At 36.6% G+C, this 18,701-nt stretch overlaps 1 protein-coding gene across 3 annotated transcripts in view; it reads right to left on the bottom strand.

Moving 5' to 3' along the window:
• SCFD2 (sec1 family domain containing 2) overlaps positions 1 to 18,701 on the bottom strand; it is a 434,090-nt gene that overhangs the window by 357,756 nt on the left and 57,633 nt on the right. For all 3 annotated transcript variants that reach the window (XM_036765462.1, XM_036765461.1, XM_036765463.1), the window contains one exon: positions 10,197 to 10,324. In XM_036765462.1, the coding sequence (XP_036621357.1) occupies positions 10,197 to 10,324 (128 nt within the window). The remainder of the gene's footprint in view (positions 1 to 10,196; positions 10,325 to 18,701) is intronic.

Raw genomic sequence — 18,701 nt, 5'->3', positions numbered from 1 at the left:
GAACCTAACTCTAGCTTACTCTTTCCTCCAGAAGAATTGTTGGTACTCAGTCAACATCATTAGGTAATGCTTTTACCCAAGTATTATCACCTTTCTTCTGAATACCTAAGGTGCTCCAATAAAGAGAGAAAATGGAGCTCTATCAGTCAAAAAATGGGTAAACCCATTGTGGTACATGAAGGTATTGGAATATTATTTCACTTGAAGAGATAATGAATATGATGAAAAGAGAACCACGGAAAGACTTACATGAACTGATAGAAAGGTAAGCAGAAGCAAGAAACAACACAGTAACTAGAACAAAGTAAATGGAAAGCAACCACTACAAAACAAATGAAAATGAACATTACAGAACAAGGAAAAGCAAACAGGGCCTCAAAGAAGAGACATGAAAAGACAGACCTGCCCTACTCCATTGCAGAGGCAGGTATGGAACACTGCCTGTTTTTTCAGACTTTTCCAATCTATTGATCAGTTTCGCTGATTTTTTTCTCTTCCTTTTCTTTAAAAATATTATTTATTATATAGCATAGCTTTCTGGGAGGAGGAGAGGCACTGAGGGAAATTTTTGTGATCTAAAAGCAAAAGATACCAATAAAAATGTATATTTTAAAAGATTATAACTGTCCTTTGGGTAGGATACTTGTCACTGAAAAAGAAATGCTGGGAACTTCTTGAAGGAAGAGTTGGAGCGAGTGAGTAAAAGATGATGATAGAAGAAGGGTGAATGTAGTTAAGTTGGTGACAAGACCCAAAATTGGCTATTGTGGAAAGAGTGGAATAAACACTATCTTCCCACTCTGTAACTGATTATACACCTCTTAGGGCCATCGTGGTCCCCTTCATGTCATGCCCAGACACATGGTACATGAGGAGGGCTGACCCCATTCTACCCTCTTTGGAGAACACTGCTCCAGGGCATTAAAAAAAGGAGAGGGGGGAGGAATATTAAACATAACATTTATAGACCATAATACAATAGAATAATAATTGATAAAATATCAACAAAAGACATGATTGAAATAGAGACTAAAAATGGCTTCCTAAAAAAAAAGTAGGTCAAAATCTAAATCACAGAAAAAAATTAAAGATAAAATAGTAAAAGTCATGGGATAAAGCTAAACCCTCACAGATAAATTTATGCCTTTGAACTTGCAAGATTAAAAAAAATGAGAAGACTAACAAACTGCATGTGCAATTTTAAATGAGAAAGTCAACAAATTAATAAACTAAAAATGAGTATAAGAGAAAATTTGGAAAAAATAAAAGCAAATTTAAACAGTACTGAATATCAAAAGCAATCAAATTAATAAAGAAAATTTAAAAGACCTAAATTGACCCAAAAAACTGATTAATCTAATGTGAAACAAATTATCAAAATAAATAAATCAGAAAAAGGAAATTATGTTAATCATAGATAGGAACATAAATTTAGAGCAAGAAGGCACCGCAGAGGCCACTGAATATAACCTCCCCTCATTTTGCAGATGAGGAAACTGAAGCCCAGAGAGGTTAAGTGATTTTCCCAAGGTCACACAACTAGTAAATGTATGAAGTGTGATCTGACCCCAGGTCCTCCTTTTACCAAGTCCAATGTCCTCTCCACCATGCCTTGACTAGGGAGGAAAAAACATGATCAGAAACTATTACATACAGTTATGTGCCCATAAAACTGATAATTAGCATGAAATTTATTTGTGAAAATATAAAAAACAGAAAATGTCCAAATTAACAAAACAGAAAATAGATAACCTAAATAATCCAGTCTTAAAAACTGACAGTGAACAAGTCAAAAACGAATTGACAAAGAAAAAACTCCAAGACCAGCTAAATTTACAAGTTAATGCTAACAAACGCTTTGAGAACAAATCATTTCTATTCTTCAGAAACAGAAGGACTGAAGCCTAACTAATCATACCTACTGCTCAGACTATGATACACTGCCTATCACCTATGGACCAGGGATTTAGAGGTCATCCTTAGAGGAACTGAGGTCCAGACAGATTATGTAAATGGCTCAAGGGCCAAGACACAGTAAGTGGCTGAGCTGAGATACTAATCCCAGGTTCTCTGCCTCCAATTCCAGCATTCTTTTGACTTCATCACTTTGCCTCTCAGACCAGACACTGCAGCTGGTCAACATGCCATACCCATAACTGAGGAGGAAAATGAGAACAGGATAGATTGCATTTGGGAAACTGTGCAGTACTTTTTGTGACCCCAAACTTCTTCCCGAAACACAGGCTCATCTTTTTAATACCAATATTTTCCCAGTGATGCCATTTATGACTATGAGTCATGGATTACTACAGTCTCTGAAGAATTAAAATTGCTGGTCATTTAAAGGGTAATGGAGAAGTAGGTGTGAGTGATCTGAAACACAGATCAATTACCAATTGTACAGGAAACATGGTATAAAAGATTTCATCATCAAGAGATGTATGGTCAGAAAAGAAGGTGGACCAGGCATGTAGCAGGTGGGAGAGATAAGTGATGAAGAGTCTTCACATTCCACTGGTACTTTGGCAAAGTCAAGAGATCCAGAGGATGGCTCCAGGAGATTGGGTAGACACTCTCTGTAGCAATTGTGGGAGGACAAGAAGAGTCTCACAGGAGGAGAGTGTGCTTATGCTGCATCTGGACTTGTACATCTGGACTCTTAGAGGAAACATCTATATTGACAAGATTGCAAAAGAATTGAGGTACAAAAATATAAAAAGGCTCTTGCTTGCCTTGTTAATTTGCTTTGGAGGTTTTTGATTAACAATCTAAAGATATGCTCCAGCCCAGAAATGTCAACTTGAGGCCCAAAACTCCCCCACTGAGAGAATTATATTAAAATGTAATTGAAAAATATTTTAAGAAATATTTAACAACAAATTTTAACAAAACAAATGAAAATCCAATACAACATGATGTTAATTTGTGGTTTTCTAAGTGAAAATGCTGCACACAGGGATCCTTTCTGATTTGCTCCAGTCCATCATGACCAAAGTCTAATTTATGAGTCTAAGTTATTAGGCTTGAGTGAATCTTTAGGAATTTCTTCTCAGTCCATTTTTAACTTACATACAATAACATTCACTTCGTGTAACAGTGACAGAAATGTGGGTTTTCTCTGGGAATCTTGGCCTTATTATTATTCGGTAAGTTACATGGGGATAAGAAAAGGGTAGGAGTGGAGTGGAGTTCAGACATTTTTTTAAGAATGATAACTAGTTGCTTTCTGGCTCTGATAAGGTCAAAGGGAGAGAAAATATAGTTAACTTGAAGCTGGAGAACCATAAGTCAGGCTTATGAAAAAATTTCCCTGACGAAACCATGACTAGATAGATACAGAAGATGAAGAAGCTTTGGCAAGGGGGATGTTCTAGGGTGGCATGTGACGCCAGTCTCTTTGGGAAAGCTTGATTTAAAAAAAAAGTGTTGCTGGGAACTAAAGACTAGTTTATAACATCAAAAATATCAGAGAACGTTTTTTGGGATACCCTTTAAAACATCATGCATTGTGCCATAATGGTTTTTTACCTGCAGCCCACTGCCCAAAAAGCAAAAGGAAAAAAAAATACAGCAACTAAGTTCTGAGTATATGAAACCATCCAATCCCATATCAGGAGAGGAGTACAATCTTAAAAGACATTTAAACTGATGCTAAATCAGTTTCTATTTTGCTACAGAACAAAGTGCCATTGCTGCAATACTTGGGTCACCTTGAAGAAAATAACAAGCTCTCCCAAAAGCTATGCAGGATATGATTAGGGAAATCTAAAACCACCAAAAATACATGTGGTTTGGGGTTTCATAAAAATGCAAGTCCTTTGAGACTTAGACCTTGAGACAAACCTATAAATCCAACCAGAAATTCTGGAAGGTGAGCTACAGATTAGTCCAAATCAGTGTAGATTAAAGGTCTTCCAAGGATAAGTAGGCATTTCCTTGCTGTGCCCTTTCTGAATTAAAAGGGTATTTCTGCGGTCAAGAATAACATTAAGTAGAATGAAGCTAACCCACTCTTCAGGAGTATGATTCTATCTGGTATCATTCTTGCCATGTTTTTGATCATTACAACTAATAGAAGGAAACTCACTCCTACAAAATGCTAAGATCTACCAATGAACCAAAAAGTATTTACTAGACACCTACGATGTATGTGCTGGGTACTCTATTAGGTACTAGGACAAAAATGAAACAGTCCCTGTCATCAAGGAGCTTACATTCTATCAGAGAGGCATATACACACATAAATAGCTACAATGTAAGTACAAGTTTTTAAATAAATATCTGTTTTAAACTATTAGAACTTAAAACTGCACTGAGACTTCTGGGACACCTAGATACAAAATTAATACTAGGTAGTTCTGGAGTGGAGGCACTAGCTGCTAGGGGAATTAGAAAAGGTCTTAAAGGAGAAAAGAGTCCTTATGTTATCAGTGATGTAAGGGGGGGAAAAGAGAAGAGCAATTACAAAAAGCCGCAAGGAAAAATGGGGAACACAAATTCAAGTTCTAATATATCATCAGTGATTTAACAGGAGAAAAGAGAATCAGAGCACAAAGAGGAAACTCAGTGTATATACAATAAAATTAGATATTCCTCTTCCACTTGGCCCTCTGTACAGAGTTAAAAAAAAAATTGTTCTTCCTCATCTTAAAGGTTTATCTCTATACTTTTAGCACCGAACTCATGGATGCCTCCAGGGCAAGTTTATGCGAATACATGTAAGTAGAAATGTACTGATGAGTCTGGAGACATGTTAAAAGGGTAGGATAAGCCTCTAATTATCCATATACCAACCTCCAAAAGGATATAGCATTAGGATGTACAGTCATAAGAAATACATAAAGTGCATTAAACAGAATAATGTGAAATAAGGCTGGAAAGGTCAGCTAAAGTCAGACTTTGGAAGGTCTTAAAAACCACCCTACACAGTTTGTATTTTATCCTATAAGCAAGACAAAGCCAAGGAAAATTTTCAAGCAGGAGATAGACATAATCAGACCTGTGAAGAAGAATTAATAAAGGTTTTATTTTTCCCATCCATTACTCCAAATAACTACCCTATAGTCTAAAGACAAAATAGTCTATAGCTTTGTATTACTACCTATGAGGGAAATGGAGGGAAAGGTTTAGCAAAACTGAAGTCGATGCCTCACATTTTACTTTATTCTCGAAGTAGTTTTTTTTTTTAAATGCACTAGAAAAAAGGTTGGAGTGATCATTTTTATTGAAATGAAAACATCTAGTACTTAAGAGTCTCCCTTATTTCACTATCTAAGGGAAAGGAAAGCATCAAGGTTATCAACATTTTTCTATTTCTTCACAGAGGCAAAAATCAAATTTATCATTTGGAAATTGTTAGTTTCACTAAGGAAGACAAACAAAGGTAAGGGGAGGAGGAGTTACCGAGTCACAAAATAAAAAGGAAATAAATATGTGAAAAGCTTTAATTAAAAAATATCTCTATTGTAACGGGGAGGGAGGAGGCCTATTATCAAGCATTTTAAGCATGATGAGAAAAAAAACACAATACAGATTAAAATGCATTATTGTCATCATCATTCCCCTCAATAACTCAAAAGCCCTACATTATTTCTTGTGTAACAGATTTGGTGTCAACTTGGCATTTGGCCTAGTATATTTTCTTTAAATCCTTTATTTCCAGAGTCCAGATGTCCTAGATTCACATCATCATAATTTATATTTGCCTTCTTCACAATATTCTTCATTCTTAAATATGCAAGAACTAATTTATATTGGGACCAATGCAAGTAGTTGGAATAGGCAAAAGTCCTTAATAATAAGGCAAATTAATCTGTGCTGTAGCCCTGTTAGGATATCTTAGAACATAAATCACATTTTTGCTCATTGAGATACTCTTGGAAAATCAACACACTTCTGATATCCTTTAATTTTTCAAAAGTACTCTATCTTTTTAAATTTAATCAGAGACCCAGATATGTTTTAAAAGTATGGCCTCATAAGGAATTCACATTTGAATTTTTAAATTTTTTGTCTATGAAAAAAATGAAGATAAAACATTTAAAAAGCAAGATAAAACATTTGCTCCATCCAAAAGTTAAGAATAGCAAAAGAAAAGGGGAAAAGGAGAAGGCAATTGTCACTAAACTTTATTACAAAAAGCACCAAAAGAGTTGGTCAAAATGGCCTTGTGTCTTTGTTCCAATTATGCTTTACCAAAACCCAAGAATCACCACTACATCAGTGTGTTTTACATCACTAATCAACATTTCCAAAGTCTCATTTTATCTACTAATAGACATACAAAGAGGAATTGTAAGAAAGTGAGTTATGGGTCAAAGTGGTGACATATCTTCTAATATTACCACAACTTGAGCAATAAAACACTAAATTCAAAATTTTACTCATAAAACCAATATTTAGGGGGGGCGGGGGTAGGGAATATGATCTAACATGCCAGCTGGGATGAAGAGGCAAAGTTATGGATAAGCTTCATGGAAGTAACTAAAACTATAAAAGATATTTTAAATCATTCTCTTTGTAGCTCTCTTTGCCAATTCAATAGCAGTATAAATAAATCACCCTGGCTATAATAGAAGTTACTAGTCGAAAGGTTATTTTAGATGAAGTATTCTTTTGTCTTTAAATTCACTACAATGAACCTGTGGCTCAAATTCCCAGTCCTCTCTCTTCCACATAAAATTTGCACTAAACAACACAACCACCCAAGAAAACAAATATCATTCTGCGAGGACAGGGTGAGCAGAGAAAAGAAGAGATAAGATTCAATACTGACATAATGATTACAATATCTTTTTTTATTATTTTGTCCATAAACCTATGCCAAATTTCCTAGCATGATGAGCCTTAAAACTGTCATTTAATGAAATACATATGCTCCAGAAAAGTAGCTTGTACACAAGTTATAAACTGTTATATTTTCATACTTCTTTCATGACATCAGAAATGTCTTCTAACAGAAAAAAAAAACCTTTAAAATTTTATCCTTTAGCTTATGAAGATAACGACCACCCACCCCACTCCTAGTGTAGGATCTAGAACACCCCCTAGCATGGCATCTGTGGTTGGAACTTTCCTCATTGCATCTCATGACTCCTTCATGGAAGTTGATATTTCCCCAGTGTCTAACAGGCAAAATAAATACCAGCCAAGTACCAGATCACAGGAAAATTAAGTACTGTAAGAAAAGCCCTATACTAGATGGTTGGCCATCCACAGCCTGAATACAATTCCAGGATCATGGACAATAAAATCCCGGTCAGAAAATGGAGATGCACCTGAATTCTATATCTAGTGGGTAACTATAGGCCCCGACCAAGGAGAAAAGTAACAGAAGTTGCATTCTGATTGTTACTTCTTCCTGCAGAACTCCTCCACCTCCAGGGGGTAGCATTTGGCTAGCTGATATATACAGAAGGTATCTCTATTCTTCTCCTTTAGCCTTTTAGCCATATGACCTGCAAATACCTAAACTGTCCATTGTCTCTGTGCTCCCATCAAGGTGTGTACACAATCCAGTGGTTACAATCCATCCAGCCCTTCTTAACCTATATACTACTCTTATCCATGTGATCTTAACGATCCTTCACAAGACATTCACCCATCATGTTTTTCGTCTTCCTCTTGATTTCTTGACAGCTGTGCAGTCAATCAATGTCATATTTAGTCTGTGTATCTCCCCCTCTTATCACACAACGGACCCAATTCCTTTTCTGGCCATAAGGGAAATGACATTTTTAAATGATAGCTCATTAACTTTATCTTTTATACTGCTTTGTATACGCACTTCATTAGTGGTAATGAGTCTATGCCTGTCTTTTGTTTCTCCTTTGCCCTTTATTTGTCTTGTAATTTTGACTCCTTGGATGGTGTATTATTCCATAATTTACAGCAATGTAGCAACATCAAAAGATTACTGATATAAGAAAATTGGTTCTTTTGGCCTTTCCATTTTGGCAAATGCTTTACAAGGATTAAATTTCTATAGGAAATGGTGATAGCTCCTAATGATGTCTGTTCCTTTATCCATTTCTATGAATAAACAGCAACGTATTTACAGCTAAGAATTTACGTCCCTGGATACGTATAGAGGCTCACATCTACAGCACAGAAGGACGTTGAACAGATTCATGAACAAGGGTCCTACTTATACTTTTTTCTGTAAAAGATAATCACTAGCTTTGTTGTGATATCCTTATGATACCCTTCAGACCCAGGGTACAAATCATAATACATTAAATTCATTCAAATTCAAATTCACTGACAAATACTTACAACTTTTATGGAGCCAGAAAACCTTAGATTCATTTGTTTATTTATTCATACATACATGCACATATTCAAATATTTACTAATGGCCCATTATGTGTAAAGCACTAGGTTAGTGCTATGGGATTTTCAAAATGCTTACAATATCCCCTACAATTTGGCAAAGGAGATATAACAGATAAATAAATGTAACAGAAGGTCAAAACTGATGTTTCAAGAAGCAGGCCCAAAGAAAAGGCCATGAGAATAAACATATCAGAGTTGACAAGAGAAGTATTTTTAGATACTAATTTTTAAATAATCAACTCTTACTTATCTAGCCATTAAACCTATATTTTTAAACAAAACCTGTTCTCACGCTTAAGTGGTTATGCTTTTATTAAATTCTTACATAAAATCACAACCAGTAAAATATTAAATTTTTTAACAAAAGGGACTCTGGGGTCTCTAATTTTTCACCAAATAGACCAAAAAAAGTCCGTTTACAATTAAATTTTACCAGGGTTTAATTCTTCTAATTCTGAATTCCAAGTTCCTTGCGCCAGAATGAGTAAAAAGAACAAAGAGAGAGGCAATCTACCAGCAAGAAGTGATAACACTGGAGGAAAAATTGACAGATAAGGGAGAAGAGCAGGGCATGTCTAGCACCCTTGATCTTTTTTTCCAGGTACAGTAGTCCTAAAACTCAGAATCCATAAAATAAGAGCTTTTTCACACTGTCGAAAAAAAAAAAAAGAATGAAACGAGAAGGGAGGAAGATGAAGCCAATTCCTGACAGTTCTATTTGTTAGACTGTCTGCCTGTCAAGTACAGAAACCTAGCAGATTGTTCTTTGTAAATACTCTCCTACCATTCTCACACCTTATGCTAGAAAGACAAGTGGTAACACTAGGCACTGATGACTGTGTGTGTGTGTGTGTGTGTGTGTGTGTGTGTGGTGTGTTAGGAAGGAACATCTATACATGTGCATTGTGTATTGTATGTTATATCTATTTTTATTTGTCTATTTCTCTCTCTTTATTTATTTAGATGTTCCTTCCTATCTATTTCTATCTATATGTCTACAGATATAGATACATGGACACATAGGAAGATAAGTATATACCATGCATACACACAGGTATATACATATGACATATATGTGGTTTTCTATGTGTATATAATGTGTGTTCATTGTATGTTTATGGTGTTATAGATCTACATGTGTGTGAATACATATATACATGTACACATACTATCTATCTATATACATGCACACACATATATAGATATGTTACTTCCTAATACCACGTACACACTATCTCTCTCTCTCTGTATATACACACATACATACACATACACACACACAGAGTATATGATATATACTTGTCTTTCTACAAGTATATATGTGCATGATGTTAGGAATATGTATATGTACACTATATGTGTGTATCTATATATACAGATATAGATAAGAACATCTTTATAGATATAGAGCTAGAAATAGATATATACACATACACTCACACACAGAGACACATACATATTTATCTATTTATCTATCTACATGCTCCTTCCAACACCATACATACACACACTGTCATCAATGCATTACATGTATATATATATGTATGCTTGCATATATGTGTATGTAAACAGATAGCAAAATGATAGACAGCAAAGTCAAATGGTGTTAGAAAGAACATACACACCACACACACACACATACACATATATATTCCTTCCTAGCATCTGAGCATTTTGCAACCTCTTCAAGGCTTTTCCAAGATTTCATTCTAGCCTATTTAAGGGGAAAAAAAGCCAGGGCTTAGATTTTAGGCATAAACCACCCTGGTAACCCCACAGAAAAATGTCAGTTTCCCCCAGGCTCACTAATAGATGATAACATTAACTGGAAACTGCCCCTTGGGCCAGCTCCTTGGACTCACCCATGCTCATTTTGATGGGCAGGTTCTCTCTACTAGCTGCTTCCACCAGGTGTCTCCTAACTTCCATCAGAGCTTCTTTGTGCTTGGTGGTCAGTAAAGACTCCCAGAGGGCCCTTGCGGGTGTGTCACTGCAATAAAACCACAAAGAACACTGGCTAAATTTCCAGTACATAATAAAAGGGGTGAAATGCACAATCTTCTTCTTTTTATAAGTCTGAACACTAATATTTGCTCATCAAGTTAGGGGTTGCTTGACTCACTCTTTTGAATTAATGTTTATCACTGAGAAAGTAATGAAACCCCCCAGAATCATCAAATAGATGCAGGAAAAGGGAAGGAAAAAAGGAAGAAAAAAAGGGGAAAGGAAGGAAGCAAAGAGAGAGAAAGAAGGAAACAAACAGAGGGAAGGAAGAAAAGAAGGAAGGAAGGAAAATAATGCCATCTTATAGGAGATTAGCATGAGTGAGAAAAATGATATTTAATAATTTAAAAACATTAAAAGGGAAGTCAAAATTACTTTAGAGCACATATAAACCAATGAATTACTAATGAACCACCAAAGATAATCAATGATTGCTTAATAAAACTATTTATTAAAAGGTCATTTAATAAATTTAATAATCACTTAATAAAACTGAGGCAAACAATTGTCTAAATGGCAAACTTTAGAACTGAGAGTTTTATCAAAAATGGCTAAGTTACCCAACGTTAGAAAAGATTATGTCTAAGAACCCAAAGTAATTAGCTAGATAATTGTTCCAACAAAGCAATTATTCCTTGCTTAGAAAATATTTAACAAAATCCCTTTCATAGACTAGCTCATTAATGAATGAAACATAGTAATTGTGCTAAGTTACAATAGCTTCAAACTGTGTTGACTGTCACATTATTGGCACTAAGACGGAAGGGTGATTTTTCAACAAATCTTTTACAATTGACCTTTCATAAAAGGCATGAAGTTTAAGATTATGTTAGGCTTATCTCAGCTCATTTCCTCTGTAGTTCTCAATCTCAGCAAAGTGCCATATCCAATTTGTGAAGGAGTACAGTGTTTTTCCTGGAAGAATGGTGACTGGATGCCAAACATACACATTTGGATTCACTTTTAAAAATAGGGCATAAAAGAACAAAGATGACTTCTGTCTGCTTTCAGGGGCTTTTCCCTTTCCAAGTCCCCAGGAACATTTCCTGTCATCCAGTTTCCTTAAAGATGTTTTATTTAATTTTCAAATGACCTATTTAAATGCAGTTTGGTTAAAAAAATAGTAATAACAATAACACATAGCAAAATAACTTTCAAGGTTAAATTCAGGCTAAGATCTATTATTTTGCAGTGAAAACTAACACTGAACTTTAACCTTTTAAAAACTACTTTAATTATAACTCCAGGTACCTCATAATCTAAACAGCTAATCAATCAATTAACAAGCATTTGTTTAAGCACTTACTATGTGCCAGACATTGTGCTGGGCACTGGGGAGAAAAGGACAAAATGAATCAGTCCTTGCCTTCAAGGAACACATATTCTATGAGAGACTATATGCACATAAATAAATATGTGTATATTCACATACACATACAAGTATAAGCATAAACAAAATAAATGCATGGTACTTAGGAGGGAGTGGACAGGGCTCCAGGTAGCTAGGTAGATAAGATAAAGTAGAATTTAAGCTGAGTTTTGAAAGAAAGAAGGGACTCTAAAAAGTAGAAATGAGGACAGAGTGCATGCCTGATTTAGGGGACAGACAGTACAAAGGCAATGAGATGACAGTGTGATGAGCAGCAAGAAGGTCAGTCTGGCTGGACCAGAGAGTGAAAGAGGATGAGTTATGGATGCAAAGGCAGGTTGGGATTAGGTTGAGAAGGGCTCTCAGAGCCAAGTAGAAAGGTTTATATTTCATCTAGAGGCAATAGAGAGACACTATAATTTAAGCATTTTGGAGTAGAAAGATGCAGGCAAGTGGAAAGATCTTGTAGAGAGCAGAAATAGCAACATCTGGTTACCGCTTGGATAGAATGAGTGAGTTAGTGTCAGGAATTAAAGATAACCCGGAGGCTATGAACCTGGGGGGCTTAAAAGGATGTTGATGCCCTAGACAGAAATGGGGGAATTCAGAAAAGGGAAGTGTTTGGGGGGAAAGATAATAAACTCTGTTTTGGACATGTTGAGTTTGAGATACCTATGAGCCCTTTAGTTTACACACCTAAGTAGAGTAGAAGTCTTATCAATAGCGTTTTCCATTAATATCATCCACAAACTGTTTCAAATCTTGATAAATAAACTTAGAGACATATAGGACTAGGGATGGATCTTTAAACGGGGGGGAAGGTAATCTATTCAGTAAACCCCAATTCTCACCCTGTCATCAAATCATTCCTCTTCACTTATCTATCTTTTATCAAATACATCCTCTCCCCTCCCCCATCAGCCTAATCTGATTCATTCAGTGCCATGAAAAGTGAGAGACGAAAAGTGGAAAGAGTGCCTATCTCATCTGACTTTCTCCATGCTGCCATATTAGTGTAAAATAAGGAAAAAATTGTCCTAGAAGTGATCATCTAAAAACAAAACAAAACCTAGCATTATCTATGGTGGGTATGCCATCCAACAAGGTAGATAAAAGTTCCAGGATGAGTCACTTCACATACAGACAGTTTTAGAATCTAGTTTTATTTTCCTACTAACTACAAGATACCAGATATTTGAGGTGAATATATTTGAAATAGTCTGGCTTTATTTCTCTTTAAAATGTTTCATGTTATGACTAAACTATTTATTCTTGTCTCTGAAGTAGGGAAGATAGACAAAAGACTGTCTTTGTTTTTTTCTTATTTGTATTCCAAGTGCTTGCCGTAATGCCTGGCACGTAGCAGGTGCCTACTAAATGATTATTGTATTATATTGTAAAAGATTGAGGTTAAAATACAGGTCATCTCAATTATGCATTCACTGCTAACAGTGATGATCTTGCTAACAACATCATCCATGAAGTCCTCTTCAGTAACAAAAAGAGACAATGATAATTGTGAATACTGTGTTCCCAAAAATCTTCTTATCGCATATGTAACGACTGATGCCCCAAATTTGGCAGCTCTTATTCAACATTTAATGTACATGAAAATGTCCCAGAATACTCATGTAAAGTGTTTATACTTTAAGGATTGACTGAAGTTCTTGGGGCGGAGCCAAGATGGCAGCTGGAAAGCAGGGACTAGCGTGAGCTCCCCGCCAAGTCCCTCCAAAAACCTATAAAAAATGGCCCTGAACCAATTCTAGAACTGCAGAACCCACAAAACAGCAGAGGGAAGCAGGGCTCTAGCCCAGGACAATCGGGATGGTCTCTGGGTGAGGTCTATCCCGCACAGAGCTGGGAGCAGAGCAGAGCAGAACAGAGCCCAGTGTGGGCGGCCAGACCAACCAGACCAGGAGTCGGGAAGTTACCAGACTTCTCAACCCACAAACACCAAAGACAACAGAGAAGGTTAGTGGGAAAGGCGGCGGGAGTGGAAGGAGTTTGAGGTTCGGCTACCACCCCAGGGGCAGCAGAGGTGGGGCAGCTACAGAACTACAGCTGCAGTTGCTTCTGGCCCCAGGCCCACCTGGTGGGAGGAATTAAGTGGCAGATCAGAGCAGGAGTGCAGAGCCTGCTGAAGATCTAAGTCCAATCTGAGTTGGGGGTTCTTGGGGAAGGAGTAGTGCTGGTGTGGCAGAGATGGCATATCCCCCCAAGCGTGGAACATATAACTCTTTAGTCTACAAGCAGTCATACCCCGCTGAAAAACTCAAGGGTCAAGTTTGGTTGGGAATATGGCCAGGCAGCGAAAACGCACCGAGATTCAGTCTCAGACTTTGGATTCTTTCTTTGGTGACAAAGAAGACCAAAACATACAGACAGAAGAAGTTAACAAAGTCAAAGAGCCTACAACAAAAGCCTCCCAGAAAAACATGAACTGGTCCCAGGCCATGGAAGAGCTCAAAAAGGATTTGGAAAAGCAAGTTAGAGAAGTAGAAGAAAAATTGGGAAGAGAAATGAGAAGGATGCCAGAAAACCATGAAAAACAAGTCAATGACTTGCTAAAGGAGACCCAAAAAAATACTGAAAAATATACTGAAGAAAACAACACCTTAAAAAATAGACTAACTCAAATGGCAAAAGAGCTCCAAAAAGCCAATGAGGAGAAGAATGCCTTGAAAGGCAGAATTAGCCAAATGGAAAAGGAGGTCCAAAAGACCACTGAAGAAAATACTACCTTAAAAATGAGATTGGAGCAAGTGGAAGCTAGTGACTTGATGAGAAATCAAGATATTATAAAACAGAACCAAAGGAATGAAAAAATGGAAGACAATGTGAAATATCTCCTTGGAAAAACCACTGACCTGGAAAATAGATCCAGGAGAGATAATTTAAAAATTATTGGACTACCTGAAAGCCATGATCAAAAAAAGAGCCCAGATATCACCTTTCAAGAAATTATCAAGGAGAACTGCCCTGATACTCTAAAGCCACAGGGCAAAATAGAAATTGAAAGAATCCATCGATCACCTCCTCAAATAGATCCCAAAAAGAAATCTCCTAGGAATATTGTCGCCAAATTCCAGAGCTCCCAGGTCAAGGAGAAAATACTGCAAGCAGCCAGAAAGAAACAATTTGAGTATTGTGGAAACCCAATCAGAATAACCCAAGATCTGGCAGCTTCTACGTTAAGAGATCGAAGGGCTTGGAATACGATATTCCGGAGGTCAATGGAGCTAGGATTAAAACCAAGAATCACCTACCCAGTAAAACTGAGTATCATGCTCCAAGGCAAAATATGGACTTTCAATAAAATAGAGGACTTTCAAGCTTTCTCAGTGAAAAGACCAGAGCTGAATAGAAAATATGACTTTCAAACACAAGAATCAAGAGAAGCATGAAAAGGTAGTCAATAAAAAGAACAAGAAATTGCAAGGGACTTACTAAAGTTGAACTGTTTTGTTTACATTCCTACATGGAAAGACGATGTATATGATTCATGAGACCTCAGTATTAGGGTACCTGAAGGGAATATGCATATATATACACATATATATATGTTTATGTATATATATATATATGTATAAGTGAATGTGTATGTATGTATATATGTATGTGTATATATATAGAGAGAGAGAGAAAGAGAGAGAGAGAGAGAGAGAGAGAGAGAGAGGGCACAGGGTGAGTTGAAGATAAAGGGAAGATATCTAAAAGAAATAAAATCAAATTAAGGGATGAGAGAGGAATATATTGAGAGAGGGAGATAGGGAGAGATAGAATGGGGTAAATTATCTCACATAAAAGTGGCAAGAAAAAGCAGTTCTGTAGGAAGAGAAGAGAAGGCAGGTGAGGGGGGAATGAGTGAATCTTGCTCTCATCAGATTTGACCTGAGGAGGGAATACCATACATACTCAATTGGATCTCTCACCCCACAGGAAAGAAGAAGGAAGAAGATAAAAAAAAGGGGGGGGATGATAGAAGGGAGGGACGATGGGGTGGAGGGAATCAAAAACAAACACTTTTGAAAGGGGACAGGGTCAAGGGAGAAAATTGAATAAAGGGGGATAGGTTAGGAAGGAGCAAAATATAGTGAGTCTTTCACAACATGAGTATTGAGGAAGGGTTATACATAATGATTCGCATGTGGTCTATGTTGAATTGCTTGCCTTCTTAGGGAGTGTGGGTGGGGAGGGAAGAGGGGAGAGAATTTGGAACTCAAAGTTTTAAAAACAGATGTTCAAAAACAACAAAAAAAAAGTTTTTGCATGCAACTAGAAAATAAGATACACAGGCAATGGGGTGTAGAAATTTATCTTGCCCTACAAGAACGGAAGGGAAAAGTGTATGGGTGGGGATTGGGGTGACAGAAGGGAGGGCTGACTGGGGAACAGGGCAACCAGAATATATGCCATCTTGGAGTGGGAGGGAGGGTAGAAATGGGGAGAAAATTTGTAATTCAAACTCTTGTGAAAATCAATGCTGAAAACTAAATATATTAAATAAATTTAAAAAAAGAAAAAAAACTTTAAGGATTGACTGGTTAAGTCACAACTGAAGGAACAGGATTTTCTTCTTGTGCTTTGGATAACATTAAACAGTAGATGAGATGGTCTTTCAGGATAATATTGGACATTAATATATTACAAAACATCATAGCTAATCTCTAAATGCTTGATAATGTCAAAGGTACCTACTTAATCTTAACAGGAGAGCCTATTATTATTATTGTCAGAAATAATGACAGTTGACGGTTACATAATGTGTCAAGATTAAAAGAGATATTGTCTTCACAATAAACTTATGAGACAGGCATGATAAATATTGTATACATGAGAAAGCTGAGGTTCACCAAGATTCTAACTTTCCTAAGATCACACAAAGTGGTACAGCTGGACCTTCAAGCTGAATGCTATCTCCACGAGATATGATTTCTGTCTCATTTCCTACTAACCAGCCGTGTGATTTTGGACAAGTCACTTAACCTCTCTTGGCCTCAGTTGCCACACTGTAAAATAAGAATAGCAATACCGCATGAATCATGTTGACTCTTAGATAGATACTTCTCTTCTTGAAGAAGTATCACCCATGACCTTGAAATGTTAGTAATTACTGGTCTTAAGTGGTACCAAATCTATTGCTGGAAATACAGAAAATTTCTGATCTTTTCTCAAAAATAACATTATTTGGATTTTTCAGGATGACATTAAAATCATGCAGAAATGGTTGGCTAAGCAGAGCTTGAATTTTAGCAGCAATATAAATAATTTTAAAATGGTTTTATATATGTACAGATAGATTAATATATTTATAGATACTTATCTATATCTATATACAAACACTCATAAAAGTCTTCTAATAATTACGATGACCAATTTCTATAAAGTGTATTCTACTTTTGTTGCTCAGTTGTGCCTGACTCTTCATGACCCCATTTAGGGTTTTCTTAGCAGAGATACTGAAACGCTTTGCCAGTTTCTTCTCTAGCTCATTTTACAGATGAGGAAACTGAGGCAAACAGGCTTAAGTGACTTGACCAGGGCCACACAGCTAGTAAGTGTCTGAGGCCAGATGTGAACTCAGGAAGGTGAGTCTTCCTGACTCCAGATCTGGCACTCTATCCACTGAGGTGCCTAGCTGCCCTTCTACTTTTGTAACTGACATCCATAGTCATATAGTCCGTAGAACTAGAGGTTCTTTTGCACAGAAAACATTATAAGATACGATTGTAATTGTGGCAACAGAGACTTTATAACCATTAAGATTCTACCTCCACTAAGCAATTCACATTTCTTTTTCATCACTTTTCCATCTCTCGGATCTGTCCTCTACAACCATTCCATCTCTCATTCTCTAGACTTAGTCACAAAGCCTTAGCTGCCTCCTGACTCTGATCCTGCAGGCTCTTCTTCCATTGGTGAGCTCCTTCCAAAACATCCACTTTGGGGAAGGGCTTCATCCTTCATTCTCTATTTGTCCCCATGTTCCCACACTCCTGCCTCCCTGATTTTCAGTTCCCCCTTTATGTGAAGTCTTCACCCATTAGAATGGAAGCTTGTTGAGGATAGGTACTATCTTTCTTTTTGCTTCTATTTGTATCCCCAATGCTTAGCACAGTGCCTGGTACATAATAAGTGATTAATAAATGCTTGTTAACTTAATTTGACTTGACTTGGGTCTGGCCATTTATTGAATCTAATAGGACTAGTCTGAAATACCACAATAGGTCATTGGATACCAATCTCTTATGACCTATTCCAATGTAAAAATGCCATAAAAATCAAAGAGCTTAGATTATATAATACTAATTGGCTCACTAATTTATTAAATCTGTCAGTTTGAGATTAGGGAGAGTTTACTCAGACTAAAAGATACCTATACATAATCCATCTAGCTACAATCAAAGTGTATGCCATGCTGATTTTCTATATGTCAAGGATCCAGATAGAGGTTAGAATTCTTCTGTCATTCTATGAGTGAGTTTAGAAAAAACACAGGTTCTCTATAGCCTCTTTATATCTAATTGACTCACACTTAGGTAGCCTGGTTGATGATTCTGTGAAGTTTATACTTTTAATATTAAAAATTATAAAATTTTGTAGAATTTAGGGCTCAAAGGACCCTTTGAAATAGACTGGTTCAAATGCCCCATTTTGCAGATGAATAAATTGAAACCCAGAGAACAGAAGTTGTGTTCCAAGAGTCACACATGCAGTAATGGACTGGGATTAGAATATGCTTTCTTCCCCCTTTAGAGTATAAGCTTTTGGGGGAAGGGACTGGTTTTGCCCCACTTCTGGATCACTGTATTGTCATGGCAGAGGGCCTTGCACAGCTCAATGAAACTATGAGCTATTCTGTGCAAGTTTACCGATCACAGACAGGTCATAGTGGAAAGTTCCGATAAAAGGTGATCCACTGGAGAAGGAAACGGCAAACTACTTCAGTATCTTTGCCAAGAAAACTCCATGGGCAGTATTAAAATTATAA

The sequence above is a fragment of the Trichosurus vulpecula genome, chromosome 6 (assembly GCF_011100635.1).
Source record: "Trichosurus vulpecula isolate mTriVul1 chromosome 6, mTriVul1.pri, whole genome shotgun sequence".
Classification (NCBI taxonomy): Eukaryota; Metazoa; Chordata; class Mammalia; order Diprotodontia; family Phalangeridae; genus Trichosurus; species Trichosurus vulpecula.
Note: the sequence above shows the minus strand (reverse complement) of the source record. Positions and strands in the feature narration are given on the sequence as shown.